The sequence below is a fragment of the Neopsephotus bourkii genome, unplaced genomic scaffold (genome assembly GCF_033783945.1).
Source record: "Neopsephotus bourkii isolate Nb327-2 ecotype Australia unplaced genomic scaffold, CSIRO-AGI_Nbou_v1 NB_1154, whole genome shotgun sequence".
Taxonomy (NCBI): Eukaryota; Metazoa; Chordata; class Aves; order Psittaciformes; family Psittacidae; genus Neopsephotus; species Neopsephotus bourkii.
The window spans coordinates 1,940,764-1,963,024 of NW_026901640.1; the positions used below are offsets into that span (position 1 = coordinate 1,940,764).

The window sequence follows — 22,261 nt, forward strand, 5'->3', positions numbered from 1 at the left end:
CACAACAGGAGAACCACAGTGTGCCTCTCTTTTTATTCTTTATTTTACAGTTCACAATGAGAAACCTACTGATAAATTACACAGTTCACCCTTCTGTTTGGGGGTGTAAATGCCTTGGAGTTGTGCTGCCAATCCCATCTCATCGAAGGGAGGTGCCACCACATTCACGAGGCAGAGTGACCACACAAACCCCTCCATGGGCCATGCTTCATGTGGGAAGTTAACAGGCAGCAGGGATTATACCCCTAAAACCACGTTTGAAATGGAAAAATATACTGGATATCATTTCAAGGTTACTTTATAGACTTGGAAATGTTACCAATGTTCTTAGGGAAAAGAACAGAACAAGCTTCCAGACAGGCTGCATTTGCAGGGAGCAAGTACCCAGAATGGCCCTTTCTCAAGACCCTGCATCTTAAGCAATTCTCTCCAAAGCCTCTTTTACAGAGCAGAAAGATAAGTCAGGTCCCTCCTCGGCCATGGATTTCAACATCTGCTTAACTCAGCACATAGCTGCAGCCATCAATACACGTTTCATCAGTGCTATCCCACACCCTTGCTCCTTTTCTGCTCAGAAATACGCATCTATATCTATCTATATATATCTCCTAATTTCTCAATCCTTTTTGAACTCCCAGTTCAATCATCTTCTCTTAAAAAGATGGCACACACTGCACAGCACATCTACTGCACTTCAACAAGCTCCTGCAAAAGAGACACTATGGAAAACACCAGTTTTCATATCAAGTTTGGCTGAACATCACAGGGGTGTTACAAAAAGCACAGCAGGGACTGAACCTTCCTTAGCCAAACGCCTCTGAATGGAGGATCACAGTGGCTTGGAGACAGAAGAGCTTTTCCAGCTGGCAAAAGGGATTGCTGGCTGCATGCAGATCTGGGCTGGCTGTTCCTTGCAGGACATGATCTAATCCAATGCCACAGCTGAAACCCAGCTCTGTGCAAAGAACCCAACACAAAACCACCACCTCAGCAAAGTAAAGAAAGACAGTGCATTACAGGCATGCAGGATCTCATGGGGCACGAGTTTCACTCACAGTAAATGAAAAAGCCAACTCCAGAGATGAGGCTACAAGTACTTGCCAGCAGAAACTGGTGACAGAGGAGGAATGAACAGAACACAGCATGAGCATGTATTTATAAAGAGGAAAAAAAGGGGCAAATTGCCTTTGTTTTGGCATTACAAAGTAAATGTTACCAGTTTTCTCCTTGTATCCTACAGTCACTCACCTTTGGCACAAGGAATTCTAAGTATCACAAGATTTCATTAATAATAATACTTCATCTCAACACTCAGCACTTACACAGCGCTTCTCAGATTCAAAGTGCTTTACAAAAGTCTGCGAATCCTCACAACACCCCTGTGAGGTAGGTAAGTATTATTATCCCCATTTTACAGATGGGGAAACTGAGGCAGAGAGGTAAGGTGACTTGCCCAAGGCTATACAGGGAGTTGAAATTCATGTTGTAGCAGCCCAATTTTAGTCTCCCTTATGATGGTGGAACACAGATGAACTCCCACTGGTGTAAGCAAATCCAACCCAAGCTTCTCTGGCTCCCAATCCTCCACTCCAATCAACTGACCATTCCTACTCCACCTAAACCAACCTTTGCCTTCCAAAACACTACAGGAAGTCCAGAGACAGCAGGAGCAAGTCTGCAACCTTAAGGCAACATGTATGTTAACAGCTCCACAGCTCTGCAGCGAGTTGGACTACACACAGATGTGTTTCTGCCACACTCCAAGAATCTTAAGACAACTCCAGTGGTCTCCAGCTCTGCACATATCAGCTTTGAGGCTGATTCTCTTCTCCCTCAAGCTAGAATAAATCCAGAGCAAAACAGTGGGGCTGCACCAGTGTAGAACTAACACAAGATCTGAACCAGACCTTTCACCTGCTGCTTTGCAGGCAAATTTCCTTTTGGACAGCTTCGGCATGGTTCATTTCACTCTCACTCTCTCCAAGTGTGTATCTCTGCATATAAGCAAACTTTCAACATTTCCAGCTCACCAGCATTTAAACATCTTTCTAAGACCCATCAATATTTCCAGAAAAGTGTCAATGCATGCAAATATCACATACAGAAACATCAAGAGTGCTGGGAGATGATACCAAGGATAGAGGTGATCACAAGACAGCACACATTTAGTGTTTATTTAAATTACCAAACAACTCACTCTTACTGTAACTATACCACTTAGATTATCATTCTAACCTGCAGAAGCACAGGTGCTCGTCCTCCAGCTATTTACCTACCTACCTAGAAAGAGAGAGAAATAGCAAGCACACACATTTATACTTCCTCAGACTCAGCAGGCATAATCCATGTGAATGGGAAAGGAGGGCTTGGGGAGGTGGGTGAGATTGTACATTGGGTTTAGGGCAGTGGGGTAAGAAGTAGAAAATATCACATGCATCATTACCATCAGTAATTAATATGATGAAAAAAATAAACCCCAAAATTAGATGGATTCATGTATCACATCTCAAACCCTAAGCACACTGAAGCTGGCAAACACCTTGTGCCACTTCCCCTGTGTCCAGACACATCAGCAAATAACACCAAACAAACCTTATAAAGAAAGCAAAAAGAAGAATAAACCAGCCCGGAGACAACAATCTTCCACAAACCACTTCCCTGCATTATTTGCAAACACATTTTACTCTTAAAACAGTGTCAGAAAGGAGTGGGGCACAAAGAGACCCACTACTGGTTTTTCACACACTGGCTCAGCACCAGCACCAACTCAGAGAGAGGGAGAGAAAAACAATTCTTCAAACACGATCCTTGGTACTTGATTAAAACGTTGCCAGCCAGCTGATGGAACCCTGAATTGCCAGAGGGTTCGAAGTGGAGTGGATACACGGTGCTGCTCACAGTCCTCTTCATCTGCTATGATATCTGTTCTGTGGGCCTCATCTGTATATCTCCAATCTAGAAGAGAACAACATAGGATTTTATTGGAGCATTGACATTTCATTTTATATCCTGCACTGGGAACTTCCATGCTGCAGCATTACAGTGACAAGCTGCACATGAAGAATGTTCCTGTGGCTAGAAATGAGCTTGCTTAACAGAGGTATTTAGGAAGGAATGCAGGTGAATGTGACTGCTCTGCCTTCAGCAGAAGGGATAAAAGCATAAATGTGGGCAGAAAAGGTGCAAGGTGACACTAATTACAAACTCAAGTTTTTAGTTTAGTCCTACTCATAGGTGGCCAAGCAGAAGCACTGCTTGATCAGCCACGGGCTGGACTTTTAATGTTAAGACAAGACAGCCATGTCTTACTGCAAAGGAGCAGAGTTCACGTGAGGGGCTGCTAAACCTCTCCTGATCAAAGTTTGCTTTTGCAACAGGAACTTTTTACATATACTAAACTTTGACACTGCTCCTGCCTCCAGCCCGAAGCTGGTCACTTATTTCTTGTTTCACAGCTGAGAAGCCCTTTTAGCAGCACAAGCATCTCACACTATCCCTCCTGTTCCCATTGCCTTGCACAGTCCTCTTCCAGAGTCAGAGCAGCCTTTGCTGAATCCTCCAGAGTCCTCCAACCCAGACCAGCCTACCTGTACATGAGGTGGGGCACTGAGGACATATATGACAGCATTAGCCATATCTTCAGCTTTGAGACACTGCAAAGACACCAAAGAGATTCTCAGTCAACGGGTGCCTCAGAAAGTGAACCACAACATCACTCCTTTCCTAACATCAATAATGAGTTTCAATACTGTCACTGGGGCATGTCAGAAAGGTGCAAGCAAGCAGGAAAGTAGTAATCCATTGAAAATTTATCAAAGGACATGGCTGGTGCTGATAATTCTCCATCTGCTGTGAATACTCTTATTCTACTGGCACAGTAATTCTGCCAGGTCAGGAATTGCCACTCTTATCGAAAATGCCCAGAGAAGCACAAGAAATCCTGTGCTAGCCACCTGCACAACAGGCTCTCCCATCTCTTCTTGTGCAGGCATGCTTACGTATTGTATCTCCTCATCAATAAAGAACTCACAGCCTGCAAAACATCAGAGCTGACTGGTAGTTATTTATAGTGACATCCAAATAAAAGGAAAAATATAGGGAGTTGAGAACTGAATCCAAATGAAAGTCTAGTGTGTAAATATCAGTGCAAAATCTGAGCTTTGAGTGCTGAGACTCTGGGGATGCTGATAGGAAAGCACTGGGCACTCCGTAAGGAACAAGTTCTGCAAGAGCCAGTTCCTTGTGCTATCAGTCAGGAAACTGCTAAACTATAATCAGAGCCACTTCCCTCTGTTTCCATTTCTCCATGTCCTACCCGAATGCTCTCGTAGGTTGCAGCAGCTCTCTCAGGGTCATTGTCATGAAGTTTAAAAGCAAATCCTGTTTCCACCAGTCCTGGGGAGATACACTGGAAAAAAGCAGAGCATATCCTAATAGGATTTGTCATTCCCCTTCAGTAAAAGAATAAGAAAAAAAAAAAAAAGAAACAGAGAACACTTTTTTAGCACTGAAAAAGCAAAAGCAAACCAAAACCCAGCCCCCTTTCTATTGTTCTTCTTCCCCACCCTCCTTTTACTAGAGGAGTAGTTCCAGTGAACAGGTTTTGCCTCAGTGATTGTTGTGGCAGGTACTTCCCTCTTCGTGCCCCAAAGGGACAGAGAAGCAGAGAAAATGATGGAAAAGCTTGCAATAAAAATTCAGTTCTGGACACATATCACTCTTGAGATGCAAGCTGTGAACAAGAGCAAACAGCCCAGCTGATTGCCTTGAGCTCCCCTTGCCCCCCAACAAGCAACTGCCCATTTTGTGCACCCAAAAAGCTTATTCCTTGACACAGCTCATTGCTGCCCTGCTTTCTCCACCCCATACTCTCTGCCTGTGAAAGAGAGGTGGCCAGCGACAAATAGCCACAAGACTTGAACATTCCCAATTTCACACTTCCTTGTCTGTCTTCCAAAGGGAAAAACCTCTGCCCCATAAAGCCTGACAGCTTTCGATCACCCACAAAAGCAAGAGAGATGAGGAGAGCCCACGGTACTCACTGTAGCTCGTATATGAGTCTTTGCTTCTCTGAGTTCTTGCCTCAGCCCCTCCGTGAGGGCTGTAACTGCGTATTTGGTGGCACTGTAGAAATGCACCACCGACTGTGGCACAACACTGTGGCCATTCATGCTGGGGAGAGAGCAGAAAGGAAAGTGCTGAGAGGTGAGGGCAAACAGAGGACCAAGAAGAAACCAACAGGATATTCAAATCACTGTAGCGAACACAGAAAGAGAGGTTGACACAGCAGATACATGAAGAATTCCCTGCTTCTGCAAGAAATGCACACCACCAGAGGCTCCTCTCCACATGGTTTGCTGGAGCTGGTCGAGAAGTTTCAGTCTTCAGCCTTGCACCATCACAAGTGGTTGGCATTATCCTTTTCCCCTTGGTTTGGTTTTTCTTGCATTTACATCAGCAGAGGTTAAAAACAATGGTTTGAAAAATCAACCATCCCAATCCGTGGAAAATCCATCCTTAGGCACCACCAGTTCACTTCAAGATTAAAGCTCTGCTGCTTAAATCCTCTTTATGAGACAGGAGAAAGCCCATGTGGCTGACCTGACATTCCCCCCCTTGCATACCTGTTAATGTTAATAATATGCCCATCATCAATGTTTCTCTCTTTCATGGACTGGTAGGCCTCTCGGGTGCAGATGCTTACAGCCATCACATTGACCTGAGAGATGAGAAAAGAAGAAGAAACTAAGGCTAGCAGCCCTGCCTGGCACCCTTTGACTTCCCCACACATGTATGAAGCCAAGAATGCAAGTTCCAGTCCCCAAACCCACCACAATTCCCACAAACAGAGGGAAACGCACACCCATTTCACTGCCACCAAGCTGGGGCTCAGTCACAAGGTGTTTGGGCCACAGATACCCAGTCTGTGAGACAGCCATGGCTTGGTTAAACTCAGCCATATCACCTCTGCAATGTGGCACCTTTAATGCACAGATGCCTTGGGCATTCACTGACCATAAAACAGAGTCAAAGGTTCCAGGAAGACGGAGATATAGAAGCTCCCCCAGCTGGAATACAAAGCAGCCAGAGGCATGTGCAAGACTGATGAGCAAGTCATCTCAGCAGCAGAAATTGCTCAAGTTTATAGTGGTTTAGATTTGCAGAAGTGGCTGAAAGGTAGAAAATGTTTCCTGACACTCCCTAGAAAGGATGCAGCCATTTCAAAGCAGGTCCTACCTAATGGCACATCACTTTGCCAACTAAATGAGCAGGCCAGGCACGACTAAAAACACCACTTGAACTGAATACCCAGGAAGAGCTAGATTTCTGATGAATCACAAGTCAGGTGCAACTATAAACGGGAGGAGCAGCAGGAACAAGGCCATGTGGCAGTGAGCAAAAGATGTGTGAGAGGGCTGGATATCATCACTGTGAATCTTATAAACAAGAGTAGGGCAGGCTAACCAGGACTTGCTAGCACAAAAGGACATCCACCTTAGTTTGGAGACCAGAAGCTAAGAGGCAAAAAGGGATGGATTTGAGATGTAATTAGTGAGCAGCACACAAAAGACCAACAGGGCCAGCTGAAGGATCTTCTAGTCACTGCTTCTGCCTCAAACGTTATTTCCTATTGATTACTAGAGGCCCTGCTTGTGAGCTTTTGTCTTGGCAGCAGATAATGCATGCTTATCTGATCCTGGGAGCACCCAGGCAACAAGCAGAGTCATCATCCTCATCCAAGTGCACTTTGGTTAAGCACACAGTCACTGCCGGGTATCTCAGTCATCATACCTAGAACTACAGATAAATTCCCTGGCATTAGGTTGAAGATTTACCTTGACTGTGCAAGAAAGAGTTAGCAGACATGTCACCTCAGCACTGGAGCGAAGCCCAGCGCAGGAGGGCATCTGAAGGCTTTTGGATATCACAGTAAGGTGGTCAAGGAAAGCAGGAATAACCTGCTCCAGTCTGATACACTAACCAAGTGAGAAGCCAGTCCTTCCAGATACGGATCTGGGCAATTGTCAGTATAAAAAGCCTCCATGACAAGCAATATGCCTGCTTTCCTCCCTGCCCCAAGATAATCGAACCTACCAGGCACTGAGTCTTTTGTGCAGTCACTTCCCAATTTCACTTCATCTCCAGAGGCCACTAGAGGGTAACATCATCCTAAAGCCTGAGACCCGGCTCCAAAGCTGTGCTGAGCAATGCTTCCTTGTGTGGGAAGAGTTACAACATTGTGACAACTCCTGGCAAAGCAAGATACTAATAACAGCCACATGGGAAAGTCCAGAGCCTGTATGATAAGACACCTGGGACAACAAAACAAGCGGCTAAAAGCAGCTGAGCTGGGAATGCCTCACGGCCTTTTCCTGATAGCACCCACTGGATTTTTAGGTGAAATCCTATTTCAAAATGTGGCACAGGCACTCAGGAACCTAACAAAAACATGCCTGGAATAATAAGCAAGCCTTAGGGCTGTATCACTTTGAGAAACAATCTACAGGCTGTTGTCACAAATACCCGCACAAGATGGTTTTCAGCCTTGTTCCTATTTTAAGAACAAAAGGTTCAAAAGTCCCTCAGCAAAGATGGCCAACATATCTGCGCTCTGCCTCTGCACACATCCATGCTCTGCCCCTGCACAGCACACTGCAGGTCTGTGACCACCACGTGTGTGTGCTAATGCAACAGAAACAACAGCAGCACAGTTTCTAGTCTTTCATGAGTTCCAATTGCCAGGCTGGGAGAATATAAAAGACCGTGTTCCTGGAAGGGCTGAGCACTTCCCAGAATCAGCCTTTTCTATAAAGCTTCAAAATGAGTACTGTAGCTCCTAACAGAAAAGCACAGGTTACAGAAAACTTATATACCATCTGTGCTGAGATACAATCAAGAACAACAGAGCCTTGCTGCTCAATGAATAATGCCAAGAAGAATCAACCCCATTTAATATTTAGAGCAGCAAGAGGATGTGTGCTACAGCCCTTTGTGCTCTGAGCAGTGCAAATGGAAAGTTCAGCTCAAATGCCTGGCTGTAAAGGTCAGTAGGTAAAATGTGAAGGAGGTGTTCAAAACCCAGTGCCTGGAATCAGTATGTACACAGCACCTGGCCCCAGCGACTCCTGCACAGGTCGGGAACGGCTGGAGGACTTTGGTCCAGACTCATGTCAAGCACAACCTCACAACCAAGAAGAGACAGAAGGGGGAAAGCTATGAGCCAAAGGATGGGCTCAGAACCTGCCTGAGGTAACACAAAACACACACCAAATTTGCTGGTTGGCAGCACTGGGCTCTGTGCTTCTGTAAAGCAATAGAGACTAATCCAAGACTCTCAGATTCCTAATCCAAGACTCCTGCAGTTCAGGGAGAAACAGCTCCCCCCTTGAGAATAAGTACCAGACAATAAGGAATGGACCATTAAAACAAAGGAGGAATATGTAAATAACAACATGATTTCGACTGTTAGAAGTATAGCAAGAAATTTTATGGAATATTGAAGAGGGGAGCCTGGAAGGAGCCTCAAAGCTCATAAAAAATGAATGGAAGCAAAAATCAATTTAGCAAAAAGAAAAATATGCCTTTAATTTAAGGCCCTAATGCCTCCTAAATCGGTAGATCAATGGCTGTTTAGAAACTTCTCCTGTCTTGCAGCCAGAAGCACAGTGAAACTCTAACAGCACCTCAGACCATGCTGTTCTCTAACACCCTTCTCCAAGGGACCTTTGGAAGAAGCCTCTCTGCTCCCGCTCAGCTCTGCAAAGCCTAGTGATCCATGGAAGGTGCTGGCAACCTTCCCCCTTCCTGACCCTCTGAGAGCTTCAGAGCATGTAGGAGAAATGGTTGAGTGTTTCCTGGGGCTGGTGTGCCACAGCGGGGAGAGCTGTCACTGCAGATCTCTCCCCAGTCCCCACTGCCACAGCATGAGAGAGACTGCCACACAGGGAGGCTGCAGCCACAAAACAGGGGCACACAGCAGAAGGAAAAACCCTTTTCTACCTCTTATCAGCAGGATAAAAAGCAAAGCCCAGGCTTGTCAGGCTGCTTAGCCTGAGTTGGGTGAAGTGTTTGGCTCTGCAGTTTCCCAAGGCTTCACCTTTGCATTAAAGGTGTGAGTGTAATTCAGTTACACACAAGTCAAGAGCAGCTGCTGGGAAGCTAGTGAGAGGAAAAAATCTGCCAGTGAAATAGGAAAATTTGGGTGTCTTAGTCCGTTCTCTGTGCTACAACAGCATTTTTGCCAAGCAAAGAGAGCAGATATAGCTGTACCGATCACCTCTGGGAATAAAACATGCCCCCAGGCTGGTTTTCTAATGCTGCCCTTGCAAAGCCATCACCCTTCCTCTCCTCCCATCCCATCCACCACCCCAAAGCAGCTCCAAAGGGTGCACACAGCAGCACCCACAACAAGGGGGACACCACAGGCTTTCGGCTGCTGTAAATACCAATGCTGGAGTGCCTCATACAGGACAATCCTTATTCCAAAGTATTTCTCCCTAAAAAGTGGTGGAAGGTGGGATAAAGGAAGCACTCCCACCTGAGCAGCCAGGGAAGGGAGCACAGAGAGGGGAAGGGCCTTCAGCTGGCAAAAGCCATGTGTTTCCCCACTGCCTGCCCACCTTATAGAGAACAAAAGGTCAGAAGAACAAAGACAAATCAGTGCAAGGGGCTTGCAGCATCCACAGAGGCCTCCACACAAGATGCAATCACATTGATCAGGACAAGGGGTTTACAAGGCACAGGCGACCCACAGGGCCAGGCGGGCAGCCAGACAGCACTAGGGAACGTCCTGCTTTACACCAGCTCAGCCTCAGCTACACTTCATTTTCTTTAAAGACTCCATGGCAACCGGGACAGGGAGATGTGGCTGTGCAGTGACCCAGGCTGGGCAGCCCACAAAAGCCTGCCTGGGCAGACAAAGCTGAGCTGATCTTGCTTTGGCTGCAGTCACAGCAACCAGCAGACTGGCCAAAACCCTAACAAGAGCTTAATTAGTCAGGATACAGCAGCTCTTGCCCTGGCAGCAGGAGTTGGAGGCCTCAACAGGCTTCTCTTGCTTTATACAGCCCCTGAAACTACTCCTGGTGAATAGCCACTGGCTGCTGCAGGAGCCAACAGACCCCTGCTGACTCCACTGTCAGACATAGCAGACCTGAGCCTCTAGCTTTGAGCAGCTTTTCTAATAGACATGTCTTTTCCTTTACTAGGACAAGCTCTTCTAGCTGCTGGAGGGGCTACAAGGCTTACTCAAGGTTTATTCAAGGCCATGTTTCAGCATCTCACTGGCCAAAGCTGCAGGGTGGCCAAGAAAGTAGAGCTGTTACAAGGGCATGCAAACTGGCCTGGGGTCCCACAGCTGCAGCTGCCACTGCTACATGCAGAAAGAGCCATCACATAATGACAAAAGATGGTGAAATCCCCCAAAGACGCAGAGCAGCACCTGAGGGCAGCAAGACCCAGGGAGAAGTGCTGCTGATACATGGCAAACTCCCAGATGAGCACAGGAAATTACCTCATTCACATCCAGCTCTAACCAGATTATGGGCAGAAAATTAAGCTATGAAGACAAAAAGCATTACAGCTTTTTAAGCCAAAAAGAATCTGCCCATTTTACAACCCACTGCTACAACTAACAGGATTAACTACAAAAGCCAGTGCTTGGCATTCAACTCCCGATTTTACTGAAGCAAAAGTGTGAGGCTCATCACCCTTTAGAAAGCCACTGAGTTACAGGGAAAAAGTGCTACTGAAGGTATTGTTTTCATACTCCAAAGTGAAGGCATGTGCCTCAGCAGTGCATGATGTCTTTCTACTTCCCAATCAGCAAACCCAGGCCACATCAGAGCCAGATGGGAAGCAGGTCCTCAGCTTTATATGCATGCAATAAATAGATGGAGACAATGATGCTGGTGGCCAGAAGAAATCAGAATCTAGCACAGTTCCCACTCTGTGTGGCACTACTCACATCTATCATTGTTCGCCAGCCCTCCGTCTTCCCCGAGAGCAGGGGCTCTGGGCGAGCCAGCCCTGCGTTGTTGATGCACACATCAACTCCTTGGTGAAGGGTCTTGATGGCAGAGAACATTGACAGGATCTCCTCTTCGTTGGAGAGATCACACTTGTATGGGATGAGGGTTCCAGGGTAGCCAGCACTCTGGCATTCAGCTGCTAGTTTCTAGGGAAGAGAAAGGGAGGAAGAAAACAGCCATCAGCAGTGTATAAACACGCACATTTGCTTATAAACACACCCTGGGGCTAACAAAAAACAGCAGGCTTCTGGTGAGCCTGTCTTAAAAGCAGGGACTAGGGAAGTCATTGGAAATGCTAAGAAAAAAGAAATATCCATATTCATGAGAGTCTGAGCACTTCAGCATTGAAGTTATTAAACTTGAGGACACATTCTGTGCTCATCCATCACCCCAGGCAATACAGGTTGAGGTAAGGAGGTGTTAGCAAAATACAAATAAATACTGCAATGGCATCGGGCTGCCACACTGTTCCGTGGATAAAAGATGTGTCAATAACATTCCTGACAATGTTACCAACAATTATTCCAAGCATCCACACCTTTTATCAGAGTAGGTGATATAAAGCAAATGAAAGGCCAAGAGCTGTGTTAATGATGTGGCAGCCACCCCGCCAAATCCTCTGGAGGATGCCCTTTACCCTTTGATGTTAATGAGAAGCAGCATCTCATCTCCGATGTGTGGTATTAGCAACAGTGACAGCTTCCAGCGTGGGGAGAGCCACATGATGTCTGGTTTCTGTGCAGACAGACCCAGGCTACAAGCGTCCACCAAATCACTCGCACACCATCGCCCGCAGCGGCCTCACCAACGTCACATCTCAGCGGGTGCAGTGAAGCTTTCCCTGGCCAGAGGCAGCTTTCCCACTCCTCCCCACATACCAAGGACTGCAGTTCCCAGCTGTTTATGAAAGGAGTGAGGCAGAGGGCACAGGACAGACTGTACACAAAGGCAGCTATTGAAGCAGTGTCTGTCCTGAAGCTCACGCAGCCTTGGGTGAAACAAGGATGCAGGGAGGCCAGGACACCAGCCACAGCCCCCGGGGAACATCCAGAACATCCCTAGGAAGCTCACATGAGAGGGATGCTGATGTTCTTTTTGCTTGCTATGAGGTGCAGCATCATCTCCCAGATCATAACACGTGCTCATCATCAGTGGCTTTTTAGGTGACTAACCTTCTCTTAGCCAAGTTTTACACAGGGCAGGGCTGAGCATCCTCACTGGGGGAGGAACAGACAAGCCAGGACCTAAAAACCCTTCTCTGCACACCAACCACATTCATCTTACTACGGGGCAAGTGGCTCTGTTTGGTAAATAATTTCTAACCTTTCTCAATACCTGAGACTTCAGAGATGGCCCAAGTCCCTTAATAGCGAGTTTAAACTTTTCTGCTTTGCCTTGCACAGCTCTCACAGATCACAAGCCAAAACCAGCCCAGGTCTAAGGGTCTGGTCAAGAAGCTGTTCTCCTGTCTGGAAACTGCTTCAGTGGGGGCAGCGCAGTAACACAGGAATTATTAACTGCTCTCACAGCACCAAGCGGAAAAGGGATGGACACACAGAGTCCAGCCCTGGGATCGATACCTCCCAACAGCATCACACTCTCTGGAGAGCTCTGCCTGGGCTGAGCTAGGCAATATTGCTGCTTGACAGAGAACAAAGGTGCTTCTGGGGCTGAATCGTACCTCTCTGTACCTCCTGGAGCTGGTTCCACTTTGCTATACATGCAATCTTGTTGATTATGTGCTGGTAATAGAAATATATGTATTTTTTAAAGATCAGAGTACCCACTTGAGAAAACAGTTGGAAGAAAATCTGCAAGAGCAGCATTTAGAAAATGAAAAGCAGTATGAAGGTGCTAAGCTGCTCCAAGGACAGGACTTGCTCCTGCAAAGACAGTGGAAGGCAATATGGACAAAGGGCTATCAGTCACATTCTTCATGATGTAGCACCAAGGTGACAGCTTCAGATCTCTCTCCATTCCACTGCCCAAACTCAACCACTCTACTACAGGATCCATTGCACTCAGTATTTGCTCATGGAGTACCACAGCTCACATCTGGTACTCTTTTCTCCTAGTTCACCAGGTGATGGCTGGAAGTATGACCTTGATTTGCTCTTGGAAGAGGACTCTGTACCCTCCTGAAACACCAAGTATCTCTCAAGCTCCTTCTTGTCCTGTCTGGTGTCTCCCAGCCTCAAATGAGACTCAACACAGATCCTTTCATCTCTCAGGCTGCACTTTATTAACAAATTCTCTTTGAAAATGAAGTGCCAAACACCACTGACATGCAGGCAGAGCTGAACATGCTTCCATCAGCTATAGATAAAGAGTCATCACAGGTTCTTCAAAGAAACATCAGCTGCAGGCAAGTTTGCAAGAGAAGACACATGTAAAGCAACTCTCTGAATTAGGGAGCTTGCAATATTCTTTCAGAGCACCCATTAAATCACTCAAAGCTCCTTCCCACTTTAAGCACACCACATGCACAAGGAGGGGAAGGAAAAAAAGCGGGTTTTCCAGATGTGATAAGCAACTTGAGTGACCACATAACACAACACCAATACAGATGAGGGCCAGTGCACCTCCTGTAACTAGAGATGAAGATTTGAAACAAGACCTGAGCACCTCTATACCAAACTGTTGTCACTGGATGCCTGGAAATGGACAGCCAGGAGCTAGAGCTACTGGTACAAACTGGGATAATGCAATATAAAAAAGAAACAGATACCCTGTATGTTAAAACATTTACCTAGAGCCATCCCCTGCCATGGATGGAAGCCCTCACCCTGCAGTTCTGATATACCCAGCATGAGCACAGTACCCAGCAAGTCAGTTCTCCCAAGAAGGGGTTAATGCTCTTCATGCATATGATGCTTGGAAAGGGCACAGTGCCATGCATTTAGATTCAGTCTTGGTTAAACGGTTTAAGAGAACTAATTGATATAAAAATTTAAAGGGACTCTTGAGGGGAGTGGAAAAAAAGAAGAGAGAGTCATGTAGAGCTTTATTTGGGAAATGATCCCATTAACTTCAGACACATTTAGTTCAGAGAGATTAAAGCAGAAGAAGCCATTAGGTAATTTTTAATCTAACCTGCCATTCATCACAGGTGTTTGCATCCTACTGATTTAGCTTATGCTTAAATACACAGCTGGCCCAAGAAACCAACTGGAAAGAAACCAAAGTCACCCCAATTACTTTTGCTGTCTAAAGGAAATGGAAGAGAAAAAGCATAATGAGCAGCATCACAGTTGTTAAAGAAAACTGGGGGCTTCGAAATCCTTTCATTGTACTGATTGGCAAGTTTGAAGCTTCTTTTAATTAAGATTTAATACCAGTGCAACAGCATAAGAGAAGAAGAGATATATAGTGAATAAAGCGCTAGACTGGGGTCTCTGTAACTGTGGGCAAGATTCAGAGCTGATTCCCCATCTGTAAAGGGGGATAATCACACTGAACCTCTGCCTAGAGCTGCTGGGTACCCAGGCCTTTTTGCCTGCAGCTGATCCAAGGATCAGTGTTGTTTCACATTTCTTCCAGGTGCTTTTGCCTGGATCCAGGTGCCCAGAGAGGGACTCTGTGGGAGTCTAAAGGGAGTTTTCAAATGAATAAAACAGTAAAGTGATTCTCTTTCCCTCTCCTGAGCTTTAAATTGATACTTCTCTATGATTGTTTGCTGATCCCCACTCCTCAGCTCAGATCTGTGCCTGCTCCAGGACAGAATGCAGAATGGTGGGGATGGGAAAGCACGGAAAATCAGGTTTAAATGGAAAAGCAAATACGCAGTACTCAGCTGGGGCACCAATGCCAAAACCTAGCACAGATGAAAAAAACTAGCACCAGTTTCAGACTGTTTACCTGAAGTACATCTCAAATACAGGGTGCTCAGTAAGCGAGACAACTTCTCAGACTGCTCCAGAAATCCGCCACCTCTTGGCACAGGCAAAGGTGAAAGAATGACCAAAACATCCAATGCCCTTGCCAGACTCCCTGCTAAACAGGGATGTCACGAGTGCTCAGCCATATCAAACATCCAAGATGATTTTTATCTAGCTCATTCAGTTTTACATTTCCAGTGTCATACACAAGCCAAATCACCCCATTTACACTGCCCTGAACATTCCTGCTACCTTAAGACATTCAAACAATCACTCCTTACGTCAAGGCTGAAGGCACTTGTTTTTTTTGCTCAGATCACATTGCTCCAGGCTGGCATGGGGGCGGAGGAAACACAGCTCCTACGATGACAGCTCATTAGAGCAATCTCTCTTGCTTATTCTGAGGTATGACTATCCAAAACAAGCACCATAGGTGCTTGCCTGCTCTTCAACTTCAACATGCATAAAGCAGATTCCCACACAGCCAGGCATGTAGATGCTTTCCTTCCTCATAAAACCCTTATACTCTTACTAATGAAGCTGCTCTGTAGCAGCCACCCATGGTCCTCCAGCCCTGGGCTGCCTTCACAAGCAGGGTTCAAAGACCGAATGGCTCAACACACCCAAATGCCTACAGACAGCAGACCTGAAGCATCGCAGGCTGGATGACTGCCTGCTCAAGCAACTGATTTCCAAGGCAACCTGCAAACACAGCTCTCAGAGGGCAGAGCTGAGCCTGAGCTTCAGCCTGACACCCTCAGATCATTGAATCATGGAAAGCTTTGGGTTGGAAGGGTCCTTAAATTTCATCCAGTTCCAACCCCCCTGCCATGGGCAGGGACACCTTCCACTAGAGCTGGCTGCTCTAAGCCCCATCCAACCTGGCCTTGAATATTGCCAGGCATGGGGCAGCCACAGCTTCTCTGGGCACCCTGTGCCAGCGCCTCAGCACCCTCACAGGGAAGAGCTTCTGCCTAAGAGCTCATCTCAACTTCTCCTCTGGCAGGTTAAAGCTATTACCCCTTGTCCTGCCCCTACATACCCTTGCAGCACCCTGGCCCCTTCCAACCCAAGCCTTTCTGTGACTCTGTAATATTGTCAGCCAGGAAATAACCATTAACACTTCCCACATGGACACTGGCAGAAGTGAGGGTTAAAGCTCGACTTTAGCAGAGACACTACTTTCTGCAGAGCTTGAACTATTAACAAGCTCCAGGAAAACCACCATCATACTTACCCCCCACCACTGCCGGCTGCATCTGGACCTCCCCACCCAGTGACACTCTCCATTAACCAAAAAAAACAGGCCAGAAAACCCCTCCATGTGTGAACACTGCTCCTGTACAACCTTCCCACCTCCCCAGAGCAGCACAGCCAGGTTTTACACAGGGAAACTGAGGCACGGGACAGTGACCTGATCCATGCTGTTACGCAGCAAGGCAGAGGGAGAACAAGCACCCACCACATCTCAAAAATCCTGGGAAAAGCTACATTAGTACTTATTTTTAGGGCTGTAAGTACAACATACACCTATTGCAAAGCCAAAATGAACAGGAGAGACACATAGAAAGGGGAGCTGCTACAACAAGACAATTTTAAACCATATTTTCGGGGGTAGGAGGATGAAACCAACCTGGTTTAAAAGCAACCCTTCCCCCAAGCACCTCCTGAGCTTCAAGGCTGAGAAAAACCATTGGACAGCAAAGCATTTGTTCCCATTACTCAGGACAGCAATTACAGGGATCTCTTTCACATTTATCAAGAAAGGTCAGGGACAAAGTGGCAATAAAAGCACCTCGAAGGCCTTGAACACCCACTCTCAGCCTTCACCAAACACAAAACAAGACCTTCCACAGGCCAAGGAGATTCCCAAGGTCATTTATTTACACCTGACAGTGTTGTGGGATTATCCTGCCTGAAGCTTCTCCTGCCTTAAAAAATAGCTCATTGGGCTACTGAGCAGCTCGGCAGCATGCAGGCTGTGAAAGCAACATGGGGGCCAGGGGAAGAGGAGATGGGGAGCCTCATCCAGGCTGCCCAGCGGTGAGAGCCAGGCACCAAAATTTATCCTTCACACTCAACCACCAGCATGTTGCTTTAAATTACAAGGTTAAGACAACACAGGCTCAGAGGTGAAACCTGTGGTTTGGGAAATGCGTTGTGAAACCCAGCCCCAGCTGTAAGGCAGAGGGACAGACCCCACTGCAGCAACATCCATGGTTCAACTCAACAGATGTGACAGCTGCAGGAGGAGGCCAAGATGTTAACCACTGGCACAGGGTGCCCAGAGAAGCTGTGGCTGCCCCATCCCTGGCAGCGTTCAAGACCAGGCTGGACACAGGGGCTTGGAGCAACCTGCTCTATTGGAAGGTGTCCCTGCCCGTGGCAGGGGTTTGGAGCTGGATGAGCTTTAAGGTGCCTTCCAACCCAAACCATCCTATGGTTCTATGATAATTAAACACCTTGGTGCACCAAAGGGATCAAGAGTCACCTTACAGCCCAGCCAGTGACTGGTGGAAGCAATCATCCAGCCTACAAAGAGCTACCTGGGATGCTCAGTTCCCAGGAGGAAGGCTCAGCTACGTCTTCCTTCTCCCACACTGCCATGGTGCCTCTGAGAGAGAACACTAACCTCTTCAGAGATTGGACTGCTTGAATCTGCAATCGATAGCTCAGCTTATCAAAGGCTATTTCCTGAGCAAGGGATAACCTTGACAATGCAATCCCTGGTTATAAATGCTACCTTTGATCAATAACTGTCACAAATGCATTAGAATTAATTGTTAAACCTTGTATTTTAAACCACATTTATTGCTTCCTGCATAGCTCATTCTCCACACATCACCAAAGGAAAAGAGAAATATTTTTCTTAGAACATGACATCCATGATTAAATCTCTCCAACACCTTGACAGAGGCCATTGCCCAAGGTCCCCATCTCACCTTGCTCACTGACACAGCCTCTGGAGATCGTTCCCCCACCAGCATCCTGCCCCTCTGGCAAGCACAACCAGGTATTGCTGCTTTAGGGGATTGCTCCCAGGAGTGCTTTGTTATTTGACCTGCTTTAAGGTCTCTTCCAAGCCAAACCAGTCTGGGATTCATGAAACTCTCACAGGATGAACTGACTGTGACTTAAAGTGCTGTCACGTACCAGGTGAGTTGTGTCAAGTCTTTAAATCCCAGCAAGTCTTCCCACACACTGGAGAAGCCAGTGACCAACAACAGTATCCCTGTGAAGGTGATCATCTAATACAGAGTAGTTTCCACCAAAGCTTGATCTTGCAGGCTGCTAGAAACTCTTGGCTAACTCATTTAAGCCCTAACACTTGCTCCTGACTTGGAACGTGTGTAGGTATCTGAAGAGCAGAAAACACTGAGCAAGAGAACATGCCAAATCATCTGTTAGCACCTCAAGGATTCTCATTTAAAACAACCTTTCAACTTTAATTATTTCCTGCATTCAAAAGTATAATAAAGCCATTTGAATTATATTTTATCCCTCGATGTCTGACTATTACAGTTACTGTGGGATGACCCCACTCACAATAGCAGCATAAAAAAAAAAGAGGGATTTTTGCAGTTTTTGTAAGCCATTAACATTTTTATTTCAAAGTCAAATAAAGAGCATTGGAGTCGTGACCAGCTCTAACACCAAACCCACAATTCTGCAGTTTCTTCAGTACCTTGCCTCAAGCCCTTATCTGATTTTCCAAGAGATTAAGAAATCTTGACAGAGCATTTATTGCCCAAGTTAAACTCCCTACAAAACATCACCAGTTTACAAGAGGCGATAAAAACACCACATAGAATGGTTCCAGACACTTTACCTTCAAATGGATGACTACTGTCTAACATTAATGAAAACATAAGATTTTGGGCTACAAAACAAGCTCTGTGTTCCTGGTTTTAAACTGTACCATTTGAACTCTTCCCATTTCAAGCCACCTTGATTTATTTGGGGGATTTGCTCCTCTGTACACCATTATTCACAATGGTATTTATCAAATTAGTGAATTTTAATACAGTGACAAAACTTATCCTGCAGCAACTACAGCCATGATGCTCTAACCTCCCCTTTATTCACATCTGGCAACACCAAGCCCGTAGCTTCTTATTTCTCTCCTCTAGTGCGTCCATCACTGGACATCAGCACCACCTACCCATCATACCCTTATGTGTAAGCTGCTCTCCCTGATAACTTGAGTCTCCCCACCAAGGCTTCCCACAGGAATCCTGTCCCCCAGCTCTCAACCAACAGCGACTTGAAAACTCAGGTGCCAGAGATAATAGATAAGTGTATTTTGTGGATAGATCTAACTACACAGCAATCCAGATCAGGACATGCTCACAGAGCACTGATAGCACGGACCTTCCTGTTCCCTTCTATGCTCACTGCATCTGAAGCTTCTCTGGCAGCTCTCAAGACACAGTCTGGCTGTATCACCCAGCACAGTCATCCCCACACAGACCACCAACTCCTGCTCCTCCAGATGCTCTTATAGCCATGTCCAAAGTCAAGCTCCAGGTCAGTGAGCTCAATAGTCTGACGCCTAAATTTCTTTTTAAAGAAAAAACCCACAAGGCAAAGCTCCCAGAGGAAAGATTTGTTACAAACAACTCCACTCCAAAGGCATCAGGAGTGGGTAAGGAGCTTCATCTACGCTGACACAAGCATCCCTGGCAGCCAGCCAGTGATGGACCTGATCCCAGAGTGACCTGGCTCCAGCACTGTCCCTTCCCCACATGAGCAGCACCTCTGGGACTTTCTTCCTCTTTAAGGAAGCATGCTTCACAATAAATAAAACCAGAATAGCAACGGAGCAAAACAGAGTCCAGACACCTACCAAAACAAACGACAGTGTGCTGCGAACACAATTCAGTCCTTGGAGAGGACAAGAGAAAGAATGAAGCAGGGACAAACATCAGCTGCAGTGTTAAGCACAAGAGGTTAGAACCCAACAGTAACAAGAGGCTTGGAAAATGCCCAATAGTCAGCACTGCCTGGTATGTGTGCACACCATGCAAGCCAGATAAATCACCTATATCAAACATGACTGCATTTTGAGCAGGTTCAAATAAAAAGGCAAAGCCTGTAAAAGAGCATTCTTAAATATATACTGTGTTTCTGCCTGAAAACTTTCAGAAAGGTAGGCTTCCAGGCTTCAGAAAGGAAGGAAACTCCTCTGAAGCACTGAAGGAAAATACAAGTTTCATTGATATTCTTTACCAAAGAAAATCAAAAGATTTCGAAGTCCAATACTGGAAACGACAGTATTGGAAATGGCTTTTCTGTCGTTTTTGGAGGAGAATGGGAGACAGCATCCTTTACCAGCCTCCTGAAGCTAGGCTGTGGAAGTGCATTAAACACCATCAGCCACACATGGGAAAGCCTTTGGCTTTTCCTGAAACCACAGTATCAGAACACTGGGAAAGCCCAAAAATTAGAAGCAAGCACCAAAGGACAGTTAAATAAATCACACTGGGCCATGTTCTCTCTGCAAGTGGCATCTTTCTGATTTATGATGTAGAACGGGAAAAGTTTTGTTTCTTCCAAGTGTTTCTTTATTTAACCCCCACTTCCCAGTTGCACCAGCAGCATTATCAAGCCTTGGTTTCCATAATTTTTGGGAACACAACTTTATCTTGGTGTGGTCAACTGTGCACAGCAAATCCTTTGCTAAGGAAATACAGACACTGGATGTTCACATCCATCTCCTTCAGCTTGACAAGCATCAACTGAGATGACAATATTCACACTGACTAAACCTTTTTTTTCCCTTCCAGGAAACTTCTTGAGAAGTAAATAAGCTTTCACTTATGCCGCTGCAAGGTGAAACCTACAAATGCATTCGGCTACAAAAAAGAGAACCCACAGAAACAATTTCATTTAAGCACCTTTACTTCTAAGCCATAGTTCTAGCGATGCTCTTATCACAGGGGTAAAATCACATTAGGGAGTGAACCTCTATTTTAAAGTTCTACCAAAAGCTTGCTGTATGTTTTTAAGAGGTTCCAGTCTCCCGAAGGCCAGCGGTGGTACGGAAGTGCCTTGCACCCCACACACCAAGCAGGGTTTAACGTGCCCGTGGACACTTTTCAGCCCAGAACAACTCCTCACAGCCCTCCGCCGTGTCACGCAGATGCTATTTATACCCTCGGTAAGAGGCAGCTCAACAAAAAAGCCACAGAATTGAACCTGCTCCTCGGTAACTTCCAGCCAACCGTTCCTGCTTCTCCAGAGGGGAAAAACCCCACCGGGAACTCCGCCTGGCCAGGGCAGCCCCCGCGCCGGCTGTACCCGGCTTCTTCCCCGAGGCGGGCTCCGGCAACCGGGGCGGGAACACTGCGGGATCAGCCCCCTCCTGCCGGGTACTCTCCACAGCCAGCCCCCACCGTGCAGCCGCCCGGACCGGAGCAAGCCAGGCGCGGCCCCCGCCTCGCCGAGCCCCCGCTTCACACAGCCCACGGCTCCGGCCCTGCTGCCGACAGCCCTCCCGCCCCGGCCAGGCCCGCAGAGAGGTGGCCGCTCGTTCCGAGGCCCGCCCGTAGGGGCTGCCGCCACAGAAAGATGCCCCCAAGCCCCCGCCCCGGTACCTCGATCTTGTCGACGCTGCGAGCGCACCCCACCACCTTCATGCCGTGCTGCACCAGCGCCCTCGCCACAGCCGCGCCGATACCGACGGAGGCACCGGTGACCAGCGCGACGCGCCCGGTCCAGCGCTCCATTGCCCCGGCCCGGCCCCGCCGCCGCGCACAATGCACCGCCCGCCCGCCCCGAAGCCACGCCCCCTATACCATAGGCCACGCCTCCGAGGCGGGCGCACGCCCATGACCGCGCCCCCCAACTACCACGCCCCCCGCCTGGCATGCATCGAGTTTGTGAAGCCTCTGTCGGCGGTAGGCGGGGAATGGTCACAAGTAGGTCTGGGTTTGGGGGTTTCCTCCCCAAAACGTTCCCAGTGAGAAGGGGTGTTTTAAACCCAGAACAGCACAAAATGGAGGCATTAATTCCAATCATGAGACAATGCCATAACCACATTCACCAGCACACACAGCAAGGAGGAGAAAGCTGCTTCATTATTTCACAGAAGCCAAAACACATCCAAAAATGCCACACACGTTCTGAAAATTAGATTACATGGTGAACATTTTAACCGTAGATGCCCCATGGCAGAGTGGGTGATGCGTGATGGTCCCTGCTGCTGCAGACAAGATGCTCACACCTATCCACATCCTGAAAACCCAGTCATGGGAAGGACACCAAACAAAGCACACAGAACCAGGCCAAACAAAAACCAAGGCACAGCCATGGGCAATGTGGGAGGGAGGAAAGGCATTTGGTGGGACCAGG

At 47.1% G+C, this 22,261-nt stretch overlaps 1 protein-coding gene across 2 annotated transcripts; it reads right to left on the reverse strand.

Moving 5' to 3' along the window:
- Window positions 1-2,147: 2,147 nt before the first annotated feature.
- Window positions 2,148-21,682, reverse strand: DHRS11 (dehydrogenase/reductase 11). 2 transcript variants are annotated; one of them, XR_009726939.1, is made up of 7 exons: window positions 21,505-21,682; window positions 10,967-11,176; window positions 5,625-5,719; window positions 5,043-5,172; window positions 4,316-4,430; window positions 3,588-3,653; window positions 2,148-2,955 (listed from the first exon to the last, which is right to left on the reverse strand). XR_009726939.1 is itself a non-coding variant. In XM_061363384.1 (7 exons), exons 1-7 carry the CDS (start codon window positions 21,634-21,636, stop codon window positions 2,914-2,916), a joined length of 768 nt encoding a protein of 255 aa, XP_061219368.1. In that variant the 5' UTR covers window positions 21,637-21,682; the 3' UTR covers window positions 2,148-2,913. The 2 variants fall into 2 exon arrangements, 1 of the variants encoding a protein (XP_061219368.1); XM_061363384.1 differs by having other exon boundaries at window positions 4,316-4,408.
- Between the last annotated feature and the right edge of the window lie 579 nt (window positions 21,683-22,261).

Excerpts from the sequence above, each read along its gene's own strand:
- DHRS11 (XM_061363384.1), bottom strand. The coding sequence starts at position 21,636 with ATGGAGCGCTGGACCGGGCGCGTCGCGCTGGTCACCGGTGCCTCCGTC. Across the intron at positions 5,173-5,624 it reads CATATTATTAACATTAACAG|CATGAATGGCCACAGTGTTG; the intron begins GTATGCAAGGGG and ends CTCTCTCCCCAG. Across the intron at positions 4,409-5,042 it reads AGACTCATATACGAGCTACA|TGTATCTCCCCAGGACTGGT; the intron begins GTGAGTACCGTG and ends GCTTTTTTCCAG.